This window comes from Cupressus sempervirens, chromosome 7 (genome assembly GCF_028749045.1).
Source record: "Cupressus sempervirens isolate cs-2001-9-10 chromosome 7, ASM2874904v1, whole genome shotgun sequence".
Lineage (NCBI taxonomy): Eukaryota > Viridiplantae > Streptophyta > Pinopsida > Cupressales > Cupressaceae > Cupressus > Cupressus sempervirens.
In genome coordinates, this window is record NC_143124.1 from 481,105,041 (window position 1) to 481,128,455 (window position 23,415).

At 35.8% G+C, this 23,415-nt stretch overlaps 1 protein-coding gene across 2 annotated transcripts; it reads right to left on the minus strand.

Annotated features, from left to right (window-relative positions):
• Window positions 1–5,905: 5,905 nt before the first annotated feature.
• LOC149547639 (SH3/FCH domain protein) lies at window positions 5,906–15,028 on the minus strand. Of its 2 annotated transcripts, none has more exons than XM_089791741.1 (4): window positions 14,762–15,025; window positions 14,601–14,680; window positions 14,369–14,459; window positions 5,906–6,217 (listed from the first exon to the last, which is right to left on the minus strand). In XM_089791741.1, exons 1-4 carry the CDS (start codon window positions 14,803–14,805, stop codon window positions 6,187–6,189), a joined length of 246 nt encoding a protein of 81 aa, XP_089647867.1. In that variant the 5' UTR covers window positions 14,806–15,025; the 3' UTR covers window positions 5,906–6,186. The 2 variants fall into 2 exon arrangements, with proteins under 2 accessions (XP_089647867.1, XP_089647866.1); XM_089791740.1 differs by lacking the exon at window positions 5,906–6,217 and adding an exon at window positions 11,407–11,815 and having other exon boundaries at window positions 14,762–15,028.
• Between the last annotated feature and the right edge of the window lie 8,387 nt (window positions 15,029–23,415).

A 23,415-nucleotide genomic window follows, 5' to 3' on the forward strand; every position in this document is an offset into this window, starting at 1 on the left:
TCTAAGCATTCCCTTTCCATCTCACAAGAATATGCACATTTTCCTATAGATTCTATGTAATATGGGATTTTTTCTAAGGCTCTCCTAGATAATTTGTATCAACCAACATTTTTATGCAATATTGCAATACTTCTTCATGACCCACCTTACCACTATAATGGCATGATGTTCAAATAGTTATTGCATCTTTAATTGTTTCCATTTCCTTTCTTATTGGTATTTTTCCTTTCCTTTTTCCTTTAACTACATAGCCATATTCTACATCCTTTGTCTCACTTCTATTATTGAACATCTATTTTCATCAATATTGCCATAAAACCTTGTTACCACATATTTGAACCTATTTAAGGTTAACATTTGGCAAAATTATGTTTAGAGTCTCAATAAAGCAATTGGAAGCACATGATGCATTTTTTATGTATATGGAAGCTTTCTTATCCATGTGACTTTACACTTGACTCATGCAAATCTCATGAATCCTTCCAAATATCAACTAAGGTCTTCCCATTCTAGACCTCATGAGGCATTTCATCTTTCATAAACAAACATTTCAACATGAATGCTTCTCTATGATGTTCATAATGATCCTAATATTTACTCATGGTTGTTGGACATGCATATTTACAAATAACAATATTTGTAAGCATTTGTTGTAAGAAATAATAAATATATATTACTATCACATATTATAATTTTCCATAGAAAATATATGATTACCTCCCAACATGGTACTAGATTATGAGTCCATTTTTACTTCTCATCACTTCTACCCTAAAATCTCACAACATAATTTTGCTAAACAAAATATTCAACTATATGACTATCTCGACCTTAATTTAAAAAATATGACTATAATCAACCTAAGTTACTATTTCAAATTCTTGAGCCCCCTCACCCTACTTGCCAATAAAAATGAATAGCTTAATTTGTGATAGTTTCAAAGACCATGCAACCCTACAAAAAAAAAATTACAATTATGTTATGCAAACCCTCAATTTCCGAAAGAAAGAACTCAAAAATCTTGAGGTAAAAAATCATCACAATCCTCTTGTTTAAAAATAAATATATAAATAAAATCCCATAATCATATGATACTCTATAAAACTCTTTTGATTCTTTATCGTGCTCAGTGATCGTAAACTCTTTTGATTCTTTATCGTGCTCAGTGATCCTAAACTCTTTTGATTCTTTATCGTGCTCAGTGATCCTAAACTCTTTTGATTCTTTATCGTGCTCAGTGATCCTAAACTTGATGGCTCTAATTGAACTTTGTACCATTTTAAAAATGTCAAACATAAAGATAATCAAGATAACTAAGTAAATAAGAATAAAAGGATAATTTCTTTAAGAATAGACACAAAAAAATGTTATATCCTAACTGGCCCATTAATTATTTTTCATTATCAAAATAATAATATTTAATTGACGTACTATTAATGATTTATATATTCGGAGACCAAAATTCACATTTAAAAAAAGGATTAAAATTGGACTAGTACAAGCCCATGTCTTAAGAGTTAGTACAAGCTAGGATGAGATTGGAAGATGTTTGATTGAGGTTTAGCATAGTTTATTTTCTTGTTTGTACAAAAGAATTACCAATACCACATAGAGTCACTAGGGGGTTGGGGTCTAGAAAGACTGTCAAGGTAACTCTAGAGTTGACTTATGTGAAAACATTTCCATATATGTGTCTTAAGTTCCTACATTGCATTTGGTACACTTGATTTGTGTCTCAATCCTTTGGACTTGATAATCTTATTAACTATTTATTACCATTTTATAAAATGTACATCACTCTTGCTTGTTTGGTTGTTTTCTTGAGTGAGGCCTTATGTTATCTCCTCAATACTGTTGGCATAGTGACTATATCCCAATGAGATCCCTCTCTGCCATTAGTACGTGCTTTCGATGTGATGGCAAAATCTACATGATATGAAAGCGCAGGTCACTAGTTTGAGTCCCTCAAGCCCTTTGACCCTTAATCCGCATAGGCTTGGATAATCAACATGGTATGTAGTGGGTGCAAATCCCACATGATAAATGGTTGTATCTGGGTCCATCGTGTGGGGGGGTGTTGGTGTAGCAACTATATCCCAATGAGATCCCTCTCCGCCATTAGTACGTGCTTTTGGTGTGATGGTAAAATCTACAAATACAATGGGAGTAGACTTTTGTGTTCCACATGGATGGTGGTAGTGACACTATTACCATTGAGATCTAACGTTCATGTTATTTCCTTTGGATGATCTTTCTTGTTTCATCTATCATCTTGTTCACTGCTTGAAGAATTCCATTTTTTTTAATGAGATGTTATTATGTATTCTATGTCATATGGAGATGTATATTTGTACTTGTATTATAACATGACATGAATCATAATTATTGTTATTCATATGACATTTGCAATGGAAGATGTGCTATTTTATATTCTATGATGTATTATTGTATCTTTGCTTATATAGATGTGATAAATGTAACTTGATTCCTTAAGTGTCATGTTATGTATTAGTCTACCTCTTGATATTAGTTCATTTCATTATAGCAAATTAAAGAATTAGGAATATTTCATATGAGTGTTAAAATAAACTTAGGATATATCATTTGATTTAATGTGTGGTTGTTATTAGTAGTTTAATTAATGTCGTTAAAAGTAACTACATCTAGGAACCATTGGGATAGTTAACTAAGTCGTGTTAATTGGTATCATGTATTATCAAATGTTAACATTTACAATTATACTTGTAGTAGTACTTCCTTTTGTAGTTATGTGCTCTAGCTAGAGTAGTACTAGAATGGGTGACCTCTTGGGAAGTCTTGGTGCTTTACCTTTGTGGGCATCACCTAGATCCCATGAGTGTTAAGTGTTCCATTCATTCTCATTAGAGATGGGTTCCAATGAGCTTAACTCAAAAACTACACAATTGAATGATGATAGCAATATCACAATTTGTCTTCTTGTGAAAAGTATCTACTACTCATCAATTGTGTAGCTTAAGGGGTTTTCTCATGAATGGTTCACATGGCACAACACTTGGTGAAGCTTTTGCAAATGAGGTTGCAAACAAAGTGGGTTTAACCATTGGAAAAAACTCTGTAGTCAAGTACGCTCAAGCTAGAGTAGCACTAAGATGGGTGACCTTCCAAAAGGCCCTGGTGTTTCACCTATATGAGCATCCCCTAGATCTAATAAATGTTATTCCACTCATTCTCATAAGAGATGGGTTCGTGTGAACCATTACTCATGAAACATGGGTAAATGAGTTTGACTCAAAAACTACACAAATGAAACATGATAGTAATATTATAATTTGACTTGCTATGGAAAATATCTCCTACTTTTCAATTGATTAGTTTAAGGGTCTTTCTCATGAATGATTCGTAAGGCACAACATGTGGAAAAAGTTTTGCAAATGGGATTCCCAGCAAAGTGGGTTTGACCATGGAGGAAACTCCGTAGTTAAGCACGCTCAAGTTGTGTACTAGGATGGGTGACCTCCCAAGAAGTCCAAGTGCTTCACCTTGTGAACATCACCCAAGTCCAATGAGTGTAAGTGTTCCATTCATTCTCATGAGAGATGAGTTTGTGTGAACCACTACTCATAAAACATGGATCACTGAGTTCCACTCAAGAACTACATAGTTGAATCCTAATAGCAATATCACAAAGGGTTTTGAATCTAATTCATTTTTTGGACAGGTTGAATGTAGTTGTAAATATCTCTGTTAGATAATTTTCTGAATACATGAATATATATTTTCTGTTTAGTAGTTTGAATTAGTTTTTTAATAGACTTTTGATTTATTACAAAGATTGTCTCCATGTGTTATTTTAAGATTTCATATGAATCAAAATATTTAGAATATTTCAAATCGTCTTGGCAATTTCCTTGTCAATGTGTAGCTGTGTATGTGGGTTTGATTCAAGGAATGGATTAAAGTCTACTTGCAAGTTGCAGTAAATATAGAGATGACTTGTGGATATTATAGGAATGGTTTATGTAATAGCAGAAATAGCTTCATTATTGTTAGGCATTAATGCATAGAGAGCTCACCAATTTGAAGTGCATATTGTTTGGGCATGCGTTCTTACTTAGGATTTGACTCTTCGCCCTTAGATAAGCAGTGGTCTATTGATGTTGTCTAAGTTGTATTTCAGAAACACTCGAGTCACCTTTTACTTTATGTTATTAGGTGTAGCTTTAAGTCGATGTTTACTCAAATAAGCAGTGGTCTATTGATGTTGTCTAAGTTATATTTCAGAAACACTCAAGTCACCTTTTACTTTGTGTTATTATGTGTGGCTTTAAGTCGATGTTTACTCAATTGTGTAAAATCAGAATAGAGCACATCCTGAGAAAGTTTCCATGGGTATTCTGAGGTATTAATCTGGGAGTTTAGTGAATGTAGCATTTGTTTGAACCTAGTAGATATTCATAAGTGTTAGTAAGGGTCACCCACCTGGGTTTTGCAGAACTCAAAATGTACAAGAATTATTTGCTTGTGTAAATCATTCCTGTCAATTGGCCACTAATATAAGATATCTGTTGATAGGAGAGGAAAATCCTCAGGTTTAACTTAGGGATCAATTGGAGGAACCAATTACACCTACTTTTGCATCAACGTTTCAGATCACTTTATGATGCAAAAATAGTTCTATGCAAAAGCATATCTGATTATGGACCGCTGAAATTTATTCTCTTTAAACTTTGACCAGATCTAATTGAAGATGTTTAGCTCAGCATGCAGTAATCCACACCAAGCTGATGCTGGGAATGTGGACACTAGATTTTAGTGCAGTTGGAGCCACTGTGCATCAACCAATAATTTCATAATGCCCTCAGCTATGAAGTTAGGAACAATGTGAATCAAATTCTATACTCTCTTGGCCAAACCATACAGTCAAGAAAAGACCTGCAAAATCAAATATGGACAGCTTGAGCATCTCCAAATATTATAGCAGATGAACAGGCTACAAACCAGTATGCTTGTAGTAACCTCCACAATAGCATCATATCACTTGAAATTCTGCACTCTTCTTGACATGTGGTGCATCTTGAGCACGTACTTTTTTATCATGTCTTTTGTCCTCTTTCTGTTCATGCTTGCCTTTTTAGAACAATTTTTAAGCTGTTTTGAAACAGTGGGTTATCAACCTGTCAGGAAGGTGATGTTTATTCAAACATTTTCCATGATAACATTTCGATTATCTGGTTGATAATATACATTAATGTGTCTTTTAAAAAAAATTATATAAATAAATTATATGGCAAGAGAAATTCAAAAGAAAGCAGCATGAACCACCAATTATAATGTGAGCAAAAAATTGATAACCTTTTCTGGGATATATTTTGTTCCATTGATCAATATTGAAGGCAGCTTTAAGATTTCTTTGCATTTACTAATAGTAGATGGCAGCTAAGTATTAACAATCATAATTTATATTACATAAGGACCATATTCCAGCCAATATAGCAGATTAACATAATTCCAGCAATTTTCGTCTCATACAAATATCTCAAGAGCAAAATTATTCGCACGTCAAATGCAACAAAATCATGCATTTTCTTTTCCTCCTGACATTGCATTGCAGCCTGCTTTTGAGAAATCCCTTTGCAGCTTAAACAATTTGAAAATTATAAATAGATCCAACTCATTTGAAGAAATAAAGTATTGGTGCTACTCAATCAAAATCTAAAAACCCATTGTTATGAAGTTAAACGAACAAAAAAATATGAAATGCATTTAAATAAGCTAGTGACTCACAATTCTGTAGATAAGAAAATACAAAATACATCTTTGTCACCTCTGCATTGAGAAAACCAAAGGTAAGGCCACTGATCTATAACTTATTTTATTGGGAATAAAGGACTGATACTCCACATGAGAATATTAATACGGTATGTTGTTAAACTAAATAAAGAAGATCCATTTGCAGGAAAAATCATGATAACAAATAAATAATTGTCAAATAGATGTGACTTAACATTCTGTGTTCTCAAATCTCAAACCATCAAACTTTCCTCATCATGACAAACATATACTTCCCCTGGTTTATTGAATTTCCAGAGTACACCTACAGGATTACACTAACTGGAAAATAAATCAAAAAAATACATTCATGGAAGAAGAATCTCCAAAATGAAGCGACCCATCTCTCCTGAAATATTCTGCAGCTCAAGAAGCTTACTTGCTCTCAGAATCATAAATATTAGATCTGGTGAATATTGAGTCAAGGACAAGCAAATAATCTTGGTTTTCATCTCCCACATAGTAGGTATTTGCAGAATCACCTACAGAGATCTTCTATTTATTATATTAATAAAAACTGGGGCATAAGAGAAGCGCTACATAAGATTTCTTCACAGTAGAAGGGCTTTGTACAGTGAAATTGGAACCCCTTATGATACAAACCATTGGCATGATGATGGCAGTCAAAAATGGAAGCAAAGCCAAAAAGTAAGATAATGTGGAGGCATTCATGGGTCACAACACAAAACTGGATATTATCTAATAGAATAATTATATGACAAACATTTTAACAAAAACACAGCAAAAGATATAATTATCAGAGGTTTGAACAATTATGAAGCAATAAACCTAGTCCACACTGTCTTCACAATTTATATCCAGAATAGAGGATTAATAGCATTAAAATTATTAATAATAGCAGATTTCTACAATCCATAATAATCTAATGAAAAGGTTTCTCAAAACTACTGTGTAAATATTTTTTATCATCAATGTTTCAGATCATACTCCATGATTCATCATCAGGATGCAAGAATTCATGGATATGCAAATCCTTTAAGACAGTAGACAAAAGTATACGCATTTATTTCCTTTCTGACATAACATCACAACATGATTTCATTAATTATCTTAAGATCAAATAACTTTTAAAATATATGTATATCTAAATTAAAAGAAAGTCTATTGCTAATCAATCAATTATCATATATATACACACACCAAGTCTATTGCTAATTAATCAATTATCATATAACCAATCAAAGGTGTGTATATATATATATATATACGCACCAGCTTCTTAGACAGCCACTGAAGGTTAGAATAAGAAAACGGGAAATCCATTAATCCCATCTACAGATTAGTAAATTGCCAAATCAGGTGGGTTTGCTAGTCTATAATTGTCTCTCTATTATGGAATTATTACTATCTCATGTTTTGATTAAGTTAAATGCTTTTGAAAGGATCTATGAACCAGCTCTGGAGATGGTTTTAAAGGGACCACAAAACCTTGAGAATGAAGAAAGTCTACAGTTATGTGGAACTATGAAACACTAAAGAACTGGCATGAAGACTAGAAAGGCCCCAGCAAACCAAACAGCTGTACAATATCACAAAAACAGCCAACACAGTCGAGGAGTTTTTAAGCCAAACCTAACCAAAGAGATCTGGAGTGAAGTTTGATACAAATGCATCACTTTGAGTTTCTTTGACAAACCAATCTCAGCTGAAGGTGAAGCTTCAGGTTTATATTTATCCTTAAAGAGAGAACCCCTAAAGTCCCTGACGAATTCCTCAGCAGTGGGGTTCAAACCTTTACCTAAAAAACCCACATCAACTTGCTTTACCATGAGGGACAAATCCTTAGATTTTCTTGCAGGGCTTACACTCCAGAATCACAAATCATTTTCTTCATCACTCATCACTGAGTTCCCACTTCTGGACTAAGTATGGCACTTATCTTTGAAATACTAGCACAAAGTGAGAAAAATGCCCAGCTCTGTGGCATTGCAAGCAAACCAGTGAAGAAGACTTGTAGTGGAAATCTACTCCAATACACCCAGCATGGAGTGAGATTTAATATTGCTAGGTAACAGCTTATCAATATCCATACAAAAACAAAATCTGGCAAAAACCCGGTGTTTCACATCTGTTCTGATCCTGTCAGTAGCAAGAAAAGAATCAAGAGCATTCGCAACACCTCTTAATATCTCTTCATCCCAATATCCAAAGGAAACACTGGGAGTCTCACCCAAATGGAGACCCAGTTAGATTTTTCCTTGGAAGCATTGAAACCAAAAGTCCATCTTATCAAAGAGATTAGGAGGAGAATAGGAATAAATCATTCGACATTTCAGCCACCTAAAACTGACCAGCAAAACAATATCTTTTCAAAGCCCAACTACAAATAGCGTTAACGTTCAGACATGAGCCTCAGAACCTCCCTATGACAGTATACCCCAAGCAAGCAAATGCTTTGTCAACCAAGGCATCAGGAACCCTCATTGAGAGGCAAGAGCCAACTGAGGCAAGGACACGAACAGCATCACCTGACAAAGCAGCCTAAACCATCATAAAAAAATCACCAAGAAAAAGTTCAACAGAAGGAACCTTGGACATAACAACAAATTGTGGCATGGTAGAACCCTCCACCAGAGCAACACCATCTTGAAGCCACAGCAATTATGCATGGGAACCAGATGACCTGAAAGAAGGCACCTCCATTGAGGCAATACCCATCCCAGCACCAAGCAAAGAAACTTCCTCACATAGAGAAACTCCATCGCAAGGGGGGGCCCCACCACACTTGACCTCCTCCTTCACAACGACCTCTCCAGGATTCTTGACCACAAGAGTATGCACTTGGGAAAGAAAACCTTTTCACAGACCCAAAATCTACCCTTTGAAGACTCATTATGATCAGCACACATGCGAATAATAGATGCTTCCTTCAACCTAGATGCCATACCATGCTAAATCTTGTGATTCCATAATTGTAGTGTCCCCTGGTAATTTTAATCAGATTAACCTAAATAAACCTATTGAGGGAATTGAAAGATGTGGCTTTTACTCATGTTATTGTCGGGTAAGTCAAAAGACCATATGTATGAATGAATTAAATGAAAGAATCCTGCTAATCTTATTATTGAGAACTATAAAGCAATTGACATTCCGCCGGTTAAGATTGGAGAAAATTTATGCGCCCTTCCAGGTTATGATGGAGTTGACGTCATGTCTATATTATTTGGCTACCTCTGTTCAAACTATTTTCAAGACAAAATAGCCATAAAAAAATGGTTATTATTAGGTTATCATCATGAGATTTTGTTGAGCACCTTGCCTTTTGAGCATGTGAGGATATAATTCATAACTTGTAACAGTAGTCTTCCTGCCATATGCTCATGTCATATTAGTTGTGTTGACACTCAGTTCTACAGCTTCTGGCTTTTGCACTTTTGAGGGCTTTCAAGATGGGTTCTGGGAGATCACTCTGGTTTGTTTTCTTCATCTATATGAAGATATTCCTCAATATACTTGTCAGAATAATCTCCACCTCCTTAGTTTGTATTTCCAATAGAGGGATATCTACATTCTGTTTTTTATGGGTCCATTGAGATTTCATGTTTCGATGATCTCTAAGCCAATAGAGAAAATTCACAGAGTTTCCAGTATTCATCATGGGGGTTAGTAACTGTAATCAACTGCCTTAATTCAGAGCTTGGAGGAGTGAGCTGTAATGTCACAGTAGCATCACTTGGAGGAGAAGACCAGCCTGGCATAGTTAGAAAAAGATCTCGCATATATTATTATTTTTTTGGCATGTCAACAAGATGCAGTTGACAGATAAATTTTTAGTTTGTGCATGATTTTACATTTAATATTACTCTGGTTTTTTAGATACCCGTTTTATTCCAAGAAATTAAGTTTCTATATTGTTAGTTCTTATTCATGAAGTTCTGGTTATTATTTGGTAGGACAGGTATCAGACATATTTAATTAATGGGTTTATATAGCAGCTCTGAAGATAACCATTTTTAATATATTGTGATAAAATGAGTGTTGTTTGGTTTTGGAAAAATATGCACATGGTGAGAGCCGCCTGCCTGAGAGTTGCTAGTGTTTGTGTGTAGTGAGAGCTGCTTGCTTGAATGTGCATCAGGAGTTTTCTGCCTGTTTATGTATTGGGAGTTGTCTGTATATGATATTATATATGTCAGTCATTGCATGAACACAGAAGAAATAAGTATTCTATGTTTATATCTTTGAGTACAGATATTGAATTTCTGCTGTTATATTACTGGGAATAGTCTGTTGCATTGATCTCTATATTTGACTGCAGGATGCGTCAAAATGATGAGAAATTGATGAACATGAGAATGTGGGTTGTAGTCATGGAATTGATGATATATATCCTCTTTACAACAGGAAGATCCTATTTAGAGGGAGATAATTTCAGATTCAGAGGGAGGTTGCATGACATACCCTCTGTAAGCTTATGTGATTAAAAACAATTGCATATAGCCTATTCTGGTAATCAAAGTTGCCTGTGCTGAGAGGGAGTCTCTGTTAAGAGAAATCTCAGTTATTGATGCATTTTTCTCTAGGACAAGTTTGAGGTGAAAGCCCCCATTCCACTCTCTGCAAGTACGGTGGACCACGCTCTACAAGTAGGCATGGTGGAAATGCATTCTTCTCTGGGAGAAGTCTGAGGTAAAATCCCTCGTCCCACCCTCTGCGAGTAGGTATGGTGGGCCACCCTTTGCAAGTAGGCATGATAGAAATGCATTCTTCTTTGGGAGAAGTCTAAGGTAAAAGTTCTTGTTTCACCATTTGCAAGTAGGTATGGTGAAAGTCGTGTATCACTCCATGACTCTAATTTTAAGTGCTTATGCAATAACTTTAGTGAATTATTTTATGTTGAAATAACATGTATTTTATGTGATGAGAATATATCATTGACATCTTTGGTTGCAGCTATGTATACCTACGTCATTAAAGATCTCTCTCTTGCTAAGAGGGAGTGTTGAAGATGGTAGCTGCGATAGAGATCTTTATCTCTGGTCTTATCAAATGGAAATATGTTTGCTATGACCGTAATGGTCATCTACAGCTGAAAGAGACATTTGTGGTATTATTTAAGTGAATATTATATAAAAGGACGTGTCATACGTCATGCGAAGAGGCATGTATATGGTAATACAAAGGACGTGTCATACGTCATGCGAAGAGGCATGTATATGGTAATACAAAGTGTTGAATATTTGAAAATATGAAGGGTCTAAATGTTTGGATTCAAAGAGACCTTTGTGTGAAAGATAAAGAGTATAATGCAATCTATTTATGTGATTGCTTAGTATATTGTAATAAAACATAGTTACTTCGCCCTGGGAGATGGGAGGAGAGGGGGACAGGGGACAAGTTTCCGAGATGGGGGGACAAAGGGGCCTTGATTTGGGGACGGCAGGGGGACAGCGCGGAGGAACAAGGGGGTGACGGAAGGAGCATGGGTGTATATACTATACATAGGGTACTTAAAATGCTAGTTATGAAAAGATGTACTACAATTATACAATATAAGATACGAAAATGTAAAAAACTTAAACATTGAACATTGCATTGAAGTTTTCAACTCTAACATCATGATTCATGATCAAATGACAAACAAACAATGAACATTGAACATTGAATATCAGCAAATAATAAATATTAGTCTAGACTCTATATATCAACCTTCAGATTCTACTATCTAATAGTAATCAATGATCATATGAGTCATGACATAAAAATGATTACAATAAGTATCATGTGCCATGAATCATGATATCAAAATAAGTATATAATGCAAACAAAAACTACAAGTCTCCAAGAGTCCAAATCAAAATGTCAAATCAATGAAGGAGACTCCTTGGCGTCCCCCCACACTCGAAGACGTCTCACCATCTCTGGCAGTGGTGGCGCTCTAAGCGGTGCCGCCCAAAATGCCGAGAAGTCGTACCCCTGCCTTGGGGATGTCCCCGTTTTTGAGACGGCCTAGTTTTGAGGGGGCACACGTCCCCATGTTACACTGTAATAAAATGAAGTGAAAACCTTGTACTTGAACATTTTTCATTATCAATAAAAGAGATCCTTTGCTGGTGTGGCTGGGTTTTTCCCTTCAAGTGGAAGGGCTTTCGCCAAATAAATGATTGAGTCAACTGTGTATTGTTTATGCTCTTTATTTAAGTTTTATCTTTATTTTTGGGCTAAAACATTAACAGGGGGAACCAGAGAAGATGTGATGTGGGAAGCTCCAAATCAAGGATGGGTAAAAGTTAACTTTGATAGTCCAGCAAAAGGTAATTTGGGACCATTCGGAGCAGGAATTGTGGTCGAAAACTAGAAAGGAGACTTAGTGACAAGAGGAGCCAAAAGATTGCAGGACAGGACGAATAACATGGCCGAAGCCCAGGCTGTATATCAGGGCATATTACTTGCCAAAAGATTGGGGGCGGAGAGAATTCACGTTGAAGGTGATTCATTTGTGATAGTCAATCCCTTGGTAAAAGGCTCTGCACTATGTTGGAATATCAACAAATTAATTCTTGCTACTCGCAGTTTCTTACAAACTTTCCATGAATTTAAAATTTCCCATATCTACCATTAGGGAAATGATGTAGTCAATAAGCTGTCAAAATGGCCAGTGTCTTTAAATTGTAATGATGAAATCAATGCTGGGAGATATTTGATGATATCAAATCGGTGGAAGGATGGAGTAGTACAATGATGACAAGAACATTGTCATTATGGGAAGGAGTGGAGATAAGACAAAGTAACATCTCACTTGGCAATCATTATTTACAGGCGTTCATTCCCAAGTTTTCACTCTGTAAAGCAGTATTTCTGGCTTGGTTTTTGTAGCTTATGCTTGTGTAGCTTTGTGAGTAGTAGGTGTTCTGTTACAATGAAGGTCAATTTCATGGTGAAAACAAATAAGCAGCAATAAGCATTCTGTGAAGATTAAGGATAAGAGGCTGAAGTTTATATTCATAATTCACGACATAAAAGATTCTGCAAATTATCAGCTTCATTCTTTGGGATGAATTCATGAAAACAACGCATCAGTATCTGGTTAATGCTGATATCATGGCAACATTTGTGGCATGGTTTTGTGTATTTGGTACCATAGCTGAGATTTGCTGGGTGGTGAACAAATGTTTAAAGAAAGTGTGGCTCCTAGGGGTGGAGGCTTTGTTGGCAAGGAGGGTGCCAGGTAAAGGTGTTGAGGCAGAAGGAGGGTTTTGGTGTGTGTTGGGAGTGGGCTGAAGCCCTTGTTTATCTGGATTGAAAAGGGCTCTCACAAAGACCAAAGGGATGATGCAGAGGTAGGGTAGAAATGCCTCTTGGAATTTTTGCAGGAAAGTCAAGTCCAATCGAGGATGGAGAAGGGAGGCAAAACGGCAGAGAGAAATGGTGGTACCTTTCTTCGAACCGGCTGACTACTCGATTAACGAGCCTGTGCGCACAGCAGCTGAGAATAGTAAGGGGAAGGCTTCATGCTCTCTGGGCTAAAAAGCCTCTCATTTTCCTGCATTTGTTATGTGTTTTAGTTACTGGGGTAGCATGGATGTAAGCAGACATATACTAGCAACTTTTCAGCTGGCTGTTTATGGCCGCCCTGTTTTGTATTTATTTTTCCTTAGCATTGGGGGTCCTGAGGATGGATATGGTCTATGGCCACAGGTCGATGGCAAGTTTTTTGTTCTGGGGTAGTTGCAGGTCAGTATAATCTGTGAATGTGATTATCATGGATAGGGGAAATTGTTGGTAGTTTTTATAAAGTTAAAGACGGTAAGGAAAAACCATAAATTTTTTATGGAGGGTTGACACCTACAAAGCAACCCAGCAAGGTAAGAAGCGTGTGAGCTACCAACCAGTAAAGGCCACCACATAGACAATTTAGGGACCCGATACGGGCCCACTTGGGCCTGAAACCTCTTTGGCTTAGAGCCAAGGACTGTGGGGCATCCCCGCTGTCAAAATCACCCGAGGCACAATCCTGGCCTCATCCTTTATGATGTCGGAGCCTTGCACTCAGCAAGACTTGATCCCTGGTGGGCTCTTTGTGAGTCATTCAACTTCACCAGTAGACCAAGGGACCATTCACTGGGAAAAACTATATATATATATATATATATATAGATATATTCTCACCGAATCAGGAAAAAAAAACCAATGGCCATCACTGGCAAGTTTATACGACACTAATAGACATGAAATCTGCACCCAACTGAACGAGAAATCTCGGAAAAAAAACACAAACCACTATAACTGCATACCCCAATCATTGGTATTTCTGGTTCTCATACTGTCTTAAGTGTAGTCGCAGGGCCAAACAAATTGAAACCAAACACGTATCTGACAAAAGTTTAAAGCCAAGTATGAATCAATAAACAACAAATCCTGCAACAATTCGTACCCAATAAAACAATGATGTCTCTAATGTGTTTTTATATAATTCGATTTTTAAGCTGGGAGAAAAGGGATTCCGTACATAGATTTTCAAATAGCTGATCTAAGACAGATTGCCCTAACAAAAGAATAAAGAAAAATTTGGTTTTTGTTAGAGAAAAAAGGATACACCAAGTATAATCCATGGAGAAATGCGCCGCCTAAAACTGCTGTGAATAAACGATCTCTCAAAACTGGTCGTTTCTTCAAGGTTATTTTAACTACAAACACCCCAAATGAAAAGTAACGTCAAGAAAACATTTTTGTATATAAATCAAACAGTAACGAGACTAAGATAAGCAAATTAACAATACCAACCAAAAAGACAAAGGTCAATTTCAACAACGAGCTCTGAAACTTACTGAGTGGAAGGATTGGAGCGTACATGAGAGGTACCAAAAATTTAATGGGTGGTTTCCTGGGTTGCCTCACCATCTCTCCTCTGTAAAAACAAAAATCATGTACTATTAATCACAGAAAAACAAAACGATTATAGCGAAAGAACCAGATGTATGAAAAATACCCAGATAAAATCGACGGATCAGATGATGAAGACTGGGATGCCATATTGGTGTCTCGGGTAAACAGCGATTGTGGTGTCTCGGGAAAACAGAGACTGAAGTTGTAATATAGAATACGAAAGCTAGGGAATTCTCAGAACACCTTACCCCTTATGAAAGGATTGCTCTATTTTATTTATCCTATGATCAAAGTACTTAGGCGTAAAATCTGAATCAAAGGATGCGTGTCTTTCTTTTGGAGGGGAATTTTTTATAACCCTAGTCCAATTGCTAAATGTATATAAATGGTCAACACTTCCACGTAAATATTAGGTGTGCGAATAGCATTCATTGAGTTTTTGCATCCTTCAATTTTTTCTTGAAAAATAAATGGTTAAAAAAAATTAAAATAACATTTTTAGTATGGAGAGTAGGTAATGGGCGATTAAAGTTTCCTCTAGAGTCAATTAGAAAGACTTTGCCTTCATAAAATGTCCACTTTTAACAAGAGACGTAATGCATCAACGTTCCTGTCAAAAATAGGAAATGAAGAAAAATGGAGATTTATAGGTAGAAAAGGAGGATATGAATAGAGAGCTAAAAAAGAGAATGATATGTTATTATATGAACAATTAAAGGTAGAATAATAGAGAGAGTTGAAGAGAATTTTTAAAATATTAATAATTATATTATTTTAAGAAATATATATTATATGAATAAACTAGTCATTTTTACCAAATTCAATTGAAATATTTGATTTAAAAAATAAATTGTTGATTACTTAATTTAGACTACAAAATTATCTAATTAGTTTGAGGGGTAGTATTAGTTTTACAATTTGGAAAATGGTATTAACAAAATTAGAATAAGATTGTAAAATAGTAGCTAGTAAAATATAGTGTAAATTTAAAGAAATAACATTTTACAAATAACATAATATTTCTTTAAATTATGCTCTACTTACAAAGCGAAAATGTTGAACTCTCATAAATCCGTGAAAAATCTAGGGCAAAAATGTCTGCAAAGAAATAAGAAGAGGATCCTGAGGAACTCATGTGCCAATGGAAATGGGCGCCAGAGTATTCCTCTAGCTACAGAGCGAAGGCGGTTCCATAAGGATTCTCTGGATGTATGCAATGATAGATTCGCAGTAAAGACGGCCAATAGATTTGCGGTATTTGAACAATTCGCAGGAAATACCCCCAGTCAGCAATGGAATGGAGGGCATCAGATCCATCATTATGGAAACATATGCATGGAAGCCAGTTCGGAATTCACTCCCGCGTTTGCAGGTTTATCTCGAATCTCTTCTCATCTCCCTTTCTTCACAATCAAACATTTAGATAATCAATTACGAGTCTTTAACCTAACTAAATATGCGCATCCCGAGCTTCATAAGCCATCGTCCATCGCATTAAGTCAATCTACCCCGACAACGCCCCAACCAAGAAGATCTTTATCTAATTCAAATCCCCCTTCTTCCTATATCCCTCCACACTGCCGAAAAGCAAATAATTCACCTCCATCGAACCCTAAAATATCTGTTGGTTTGACTCCGCTTAAGATTTCGGACAAGCCTATCAGGATTTCGAACATAGCAGTTGAAGATACCTAGAGCGAATGTCTTAAGGGAGGATTTTTCACAATCTGGAATGGCCCTCTGAGAGATTTCCCTCTTTTATCCGACTGGCTGGAGGAAAACTACGAGGACCAGGTAAGTATTTTCCACTATTCGGATAGAATTTTGTTTTTAAAAGGTAAAGAAGAATCTATTAAAAAAGATTTCATGTCAGTCTCTGAATTTTTTTTAATGGTCATTGTGTCAAATTCATAGAATGGTCGCATGACTTTCATATAGAAAAGGTAGGATGCATGATTCCCTCATGGTTCATTATGTCTTCTCTCCCTCCAAAGTTGTGTCAAGTAGATATTATTAACTCTATAGGATCTATTGTTGGTGAAGTCAGAGGTATTGATGCTTCCTTTTATAGTTGTAACAATGTTAAATTGCTTATTAATACCAATTTTAATCATCCAACTAAATTTCAAAAGAAAATTATCACTAAAAAAGCTTCATATGATATTAACTTCCATATATATAAAAGAAAAATTATTGATATCTTAAAATTTGATGACCTCCACAAAATTAGACCCAAGATCCTTCCTCTCACTTCTGATTTCAGAAGTAAATTTCCATGGATGAGAATAATGAAGAACAAAAGGAACTGGGATCACAAAGGGTAGAGAACTCCAACAATGAATTAGGAAAATCATGAACCTTAGAAAGAGTTGCTCTATATTGAAGATACAATCAGCAAAAGGTCAAAAGAGCGTTTAACAGATAAAAGAAGGCTTAAATTAGGAATAGTAGCTAATTCTAAAGATAAAACGGAGTTGGATGTGGGTGGTATGTCCCACAAAAAGCATAGAGGAAAGAAGGAAAAGAAAGCAGATAAGACTAGCAATGATACAAGTAGAAACAGACATGGTGATGCTATACTACAACAACAAATAAATAGGGACGGAGTAATTGAAGGTTCAGAGAAGCTTTCCACACCAATCTTAATTAATACAAATAAGGGTGCAAAACAAAAGAATATATCAGGCAATATTCAAACAAAACTTGATGAGGAGAATAAAGGAAAATTCAATGAGGAAATGGAGAACCATTTACTATTTGATTCTAAAATAGACACCACAGAGAATCTCCTAGCACAAGAGAACCAGAATAAGACAGCAAGTTACACCACGGGTGCTCTAATAGTCTCCCCCTCTAGTATAGCTCAAAAAGGAGATATGGATCAAAGCAAGGAGATATTAAGTAAGAAAAGAGAGGTAAACACAGGAGCAGAGGATTCAGGAAAATTGCAAGTTAGACTAGTAGAATTACCAAAGAATCTTGATTTAGTTGAGGCTGAAAATTCTCTTATTTTTTATGCATAAAAGGTTGGGGCGGAGGATATTTCTTTTAAAGAGGAAAGACAGGAATCTCAGCAGAAGGCTCCAGTTATAGATGCTGAAATGGAGCTATCTACTCCTAGTACTAAAGGATTTAGAGTTGCCTCTAAATTCTAGCAGACTCCAGAAAAACATATTACTTCTCCTTTTACTCCAGAATGTATTCAGTTAGATACATAGGATAAAGCTAAAGACATGGAAAGCTCCATTGTTAAAGATGTTCAGAATTTTTTGAACAAGGAACTTGATTCCCCTATAGAGGTGGAAGTGCCTAGTGTAGATGATAAGGATTTAGAACAGCTTTCTGAGGAACTTGTTTAGGCTTTTAGCGTTGAAAACATAGATAAAAGCTCTACCTCCCAGAAGGAGAAGTTGATTCAAAGAATTATCAAATTAGGAGGTAAAGACTATACTATGGAAGATCTTAGAAGGGATCTATTAAAAATTGAAGTAGAGGATAACTTTTTGAGACAGTCGAAAAGGATGGGGATAGGATCAAAAGTAAATCAAAAAATGAACACCCCAAGCTTGGATCAGGTATCAAAACTTAATTCGGTGGTAATGGTCATGAGAGGTATTGAGAATAAGGTCTTTAGTGAAATGGAATGGGAGGAGTTTGACAGTGTAGGGGATCTCAAGACTTCTTCACCTCACAGTCCGAATAATTACTAGTAGGATTTTGGGATTCATATGAATCAAGAAGGACTGAGCTCGCCAAGATACGACAGATCTAAAGGAAAAAGATGTAGGAAAACCTTGAAGGAATTAAGAGAATCTGATGGTTTGTGTAGAGAATAGATAAAAATTGATGATCTATTCAACAATGGGAAGGGGAAGTGCCTTCCCAAGGCATCATGAGGATTACTACATGGAATGCTAGGGGCCTAAATGCCCCTAGCAAAAAAAGGTTAATTAAACAATACTTAAATAAATTTAATTCAGACATAATTTTACTTCAGGAAACAAAACTAAGTCTGTCAGATGGTTCAAAATTTAATAGGTTGTTAGGAGTATGGGATTCTGTCTTTCTCGAAGTTATGGGAGCATCTGGTGGCTTAGGTTTAATTTGGAATCCTAAGAAAGTAGATTTGCATTATTTAGAACATAGTTGCAATTGGATGTGTGCCAGTGTGCAAAGTTTAAAATCAAATTTGAAATTTATTTTAGTAAATGTTTATGGCCCAAATAGCCCTATAGGGAAGAGGGATGTTTGGAATGAATTAAGTTCTACTCTTCTGAAATATAAAGATAGTCAGATTGTTATTGGTGGGGATTTTAACACCATTATAAGCTTGGATGAAAAGGTAGGGGATCTGCAATACCTCACTCTCGCCTCCTTAGAATTTAAAGCATGGATAGATGAACATAGTTTGATTGATATCCTTTAAATAATGGCTCTTTTACATGGAATAACATAAGAAAGAATCTAGATTATATTGCGGAGAAACTTGACAGGTTTTTTATTTTAGGAAATCAATTAGTATGTAATAAAAACTTTCAGTCCTCCATCCTACCATATGCAGGATCGGATCATTTCCTTGTTTGTTTGGAGTTTTTGGAACCCTTGAAACCAATCAGAAATCCATTCAAATGTGAAAAGATGTGGTTTCAGGATCCAAAGTTTATTGAGAACATTAGGACTTGATGGATGTAAGCTGACTTTGTAGGGTCAAAGATGTTTATGTTTATTTCTAAATTAAAATTATTAAAAGAAAATATCCGAAGGTGGAACAGAGAACATTTTAATAATATCTTTAGAGAAAAGATGGAAATTGAAGAAAAGTTGAAAATTCTGAATCAAGATATCATAAAGCATGGCATGAATTATGAGAGTTACTCTTTGGAAAAAGAGCTTCTTGCAAAACAGGAAGATATCCATTCCAAAGAAGAGATTTTTTGGAGACAGAAATCTCGGGAAAAATGGCTGGATGAGGGTGACCGAAACACAATTTTTTTTTCATAATTCAACTATATATAATAGATCTTGAAATAAAATCACTAGGATCACTAATCAACTAGGTATTCGTACGGATAATCCTCAAGAAATAGCAGACACGTTAGTTGCTCATTTTCAGAAAGTATTGAATAATTACAAAGGTTCAAATAAGGAGGCTCAATCCAAGATGCTCAAATATATCCCTAAAATGATCACATCTGAAGACAATAAAAATATTAATAAACCTATTACTTTGGAAGAAGTATGATCTATTGTCTTTAGCATGACTCCAGACAAGTCTCCAAGACTTGACAGTTTTTAGGCCTTCTTCTTTCAAAAATGCTAGGATATTTTGGGGGAAGACTTATGGAAAGAAATTGAAGGGTCTAGGAAGGGAGATTCCTTGTTGGCTAAGATCAATCACTCCTTCTTGACTCTGATCCCTAAAAAGAATGGGTTGGAACATCTTGGAGACTTTCACCCGATCACTTTATGTAATACGATATATAAAATATTCTCCAAAATTCTGGCAAATAGACTCAAGGGCCTTTTGGCAAAAGTAATCTCTAAAGAACAAACACGATTTGTCCTTGGAAGATCTATTCTGGATGGTATTCTCACTATTCAAGAAACTATTCACTCGACTTCCAAAGACAAAGGACCCTACATGTCCATGAAATTAGACATTCAAAAGGCTAATGATATGGTTGATTGGCATTTCCTATGCAAGGTCCTCAAGGCTTTTGGTTTCTCTCATCAATGGATCAACCTTATCTTTAAATTCATTTCTATGCCAAAAATCTCTATTATGGTCAATGGTACACCTGAGAGTTTCTTCAAAATTTCTAGAGGTATTAACAAGGAGATCCATTATCTCCTTTCCTCTTTATTATTATGGCAGAAGCCTTTGGTAGAGCGATTTCTGATGCATACCATAATCAGGAAATCTCCAGTATTACTGTAACTAGAAATCTTCCAAACATCACGCACCAATAGTATGCAGATGACACAATTCTTCTTGGAAAAAGTTCCATCCATGAGGCTTTGGGTTTTAAGAATATCATTCAGTCCTACATGGATGCCTCTGGACAGAAAGTGAACAGAGAAAAATCAGAGATTTTCTTTCTATATACTAATCTAGTTTTGGAAGACCAGATATGTAAGATTATGGGCTACAAAAAGGGGCTTTTCTTGTGCAAGTATTTGGGTATCTCTAGAAAAGGGCTTGAAATCGAATAAGGTATGGTTGGAGACGTTGGAGAAGATGGATGGATGAATGTTGGAAAGATAAGTGGCTTTCAGAGGCTAGTAAAATCATTAAGATTAGTTCAGTTCTTTCAACCATCCCAATTTTTCCTATGGCTTGTCTTCCCCTATCCAATTGGATGTCTACGAAATTTGAATCCAAACTTAGAAACTTCCTATGGAATGATAGGAATGATAATAAGAAGTTAGCTCTTATTAAATGGGATAATTTATGTAAACTGAAAGAATTGGGGGGCTTAGGGATCAAGAAACCTCAGTAGAAAAATGAAGCATTGGGGGCCAAACTTATTTGGTGGTTATACATGAAAAATAATCACAAATGGACCAAGATCTTCTATAAAAAATATCTTGACCCATCTGATCCTTTGTCACTTTTTAGGATGAACAAGTTACCAAAAGGGTCAGAATATTGGAATCTTATGTCTAAATGTCAGAAGTTGATAAGTAAATTTTTGACTTGGGATGTAGGGTTGGGGGATAAAGCATTGTTTTGGGAAGATTCCTGGGATGGGCTCCCTCCGATCCCCTCCTCCCCATGTCATGATAGGCTAAAAATTGTGTTAACATCATTATGGGGTGATAAGGTCAAGGATTATAAAGTTAAGTTTTCTTCTAATTGGATCCAGCAGTGGAGATGGCATCAGGTTGATGGATTAGGTTTAGATCCTGACTCAGTTAAGGCTTTTGAGAAGATTGTTTCAGAAAGATGTATTAAACAATTCGAAAGACTAGATAATCTAATTTGGGCTGGCTCTAAGGTTGGTAAATGTAGTGTGAAACAAGGTTATAAGGCCTTAGTCCAATCTCAGAGTTGGAAGCTTGTGGAGCTGCTGCTTAAACTCTATTGGGACGTTGCTTGTCTTCCGAAGGTTGGGTTCTATTTGTGGCTTACCCTTCAAAATAGAGTTCTAATTGCTAATCAGCTTTCTAGATTTGGTATTATAGGCCCTTCTTGGTGTGTCTTATGCAAACAAAGCAATGAAGATGTGGACCATCTATTTTTTAAATGTTTGCTTGCACAGTCCTGTTGGGAGTGGCCTAGATCATGGTGAATGTGGTTTACACCATTGCCAAATTCATTTCAAGTTTTCATCCTCTCATGGCCCACAAACCTGGATTATGGGATTTATTCTAAGCTTTGGAACTTTAGTCCCTCTATCATTGTGTGGGAATTGTGAAAGGAAATAAACCATCATGTTTTCCAGGATAAAGATATGAACATAGAAAGATTTCTATTAAAATTAGAAGTGTCCATTATGGAGACGTTGAATTCTCACCTTAGGAAATCTATTAAGGAAGAAGGGTCCTTTTCCTTTTGGGAAGGGCTTATGAAAAAGAATTGGCCCAAACTTATTAATCCACCCCTTGTTTATTTGAAGAAAAATAAAAGGCGTGTGCTAACTGTAAATGGGTTCCTCCTCCTCATGGGTGGTTTAAACTGAATTTTGATGGTGCAGCAAGAGGCAACCCGGGAGTGGCTGGTATAGGTTGCATAGTAAATGATGATTCTGGCAAATGGGTAGGAAAGTTAGCATCACCCCTTCCTCCTACCTCTAATAATTTGGCAAAATTGGAAGCATTAGATAAAGGTCTACAGCTCTGTATTAACCTAGGAGTATCTAAGGTCATCATTGAAGGAGATTCTCAGATTATTCTGAATGCATTAAGGAAGCAAGACACACCTAACTGGATCCTTAATTCTAAACTTAAAGAAGTTCTGATGTGCCTTGATTGTTTTGAAGAGTTCCAAATTTGTCATATATTTCGAGAAGGAAATAAAAAAGCAGATTGGTTAGCAAATAAGGGAGCTGATGGTGATTCAATTTTAGTTTACAATAGACGATAGGACCTTATGGTTTATCTAGGTATAGATCTAATATATAATGCAATTTAGCTAACAATGGTGAGTATTTGCATAGGAAATATAAGGTTATTTGAGATAGGTTTAATGTGGGTGGTCAAGAAGTTAGGATTGGCATATACCCTCACTTTTTCCTAGTAATTGAATGCCCTTGAATATAGATTGGATGTGGAATCTATGATTGGTCTTATTCACTATGTCTATTTTTAGTTAGGTCTTCACTCTTTCTCTATCTAAGGGGGGCCTATTGTGGGATGTCCATTTTATAATTAGCAACTTAGTAGACTCGCCCCTTACCTTGATGTTCTTACCATATTTAGTTTTTGGGTTGAACTTGTGTTGATCTATCAATATTTGTCATGATTAGATAAGAGTACTCTAGAATGACTATGATTAAGGGCATTTAACGACAGCACATGTTGAAGTCGAAACTTGATGATAACAGTTGGCTTCAACATCAAAATCATGGCAAGGATATTTAGTTTGTTGGTTGTAGATTATTTCCAGAATCGGTGTCTTTCCCTATATTGCTGATGGAGACCAATGTCCATGTCTTCCACACATCTGAAAATAGAACTATGGCATTCCTGGGGAAGGTAAAACCTGAAAGATGGAGTCATTTTCTCAAACCTGTTGATGATTTGACCCATTTCGCA

Bases quoted from the DNA above. Each gene is read 5' to 3' on its own strand.
- LOC149547639 (XM_089791740.1), bottom strand. From the start codon at position 14,805: ATGGCATCCCAGTCTTCATCATCTGATCCGTCGATTTTATCTGG. The intron at 14,681-14,761 runs GTATTTTTCATA...TTGTTTTTACAG, and splicing joins GATCCGTCGATTTTATCTGG to AGGAGAGATGGTGAGGCAAC. The intron at 11,816-14,368 runs GTATCCTTTTTT...ATTTTATTACAG, and splicing joins CTCCATGGATTATACTTGGT to TGTAACATGGGGACGTGTGC.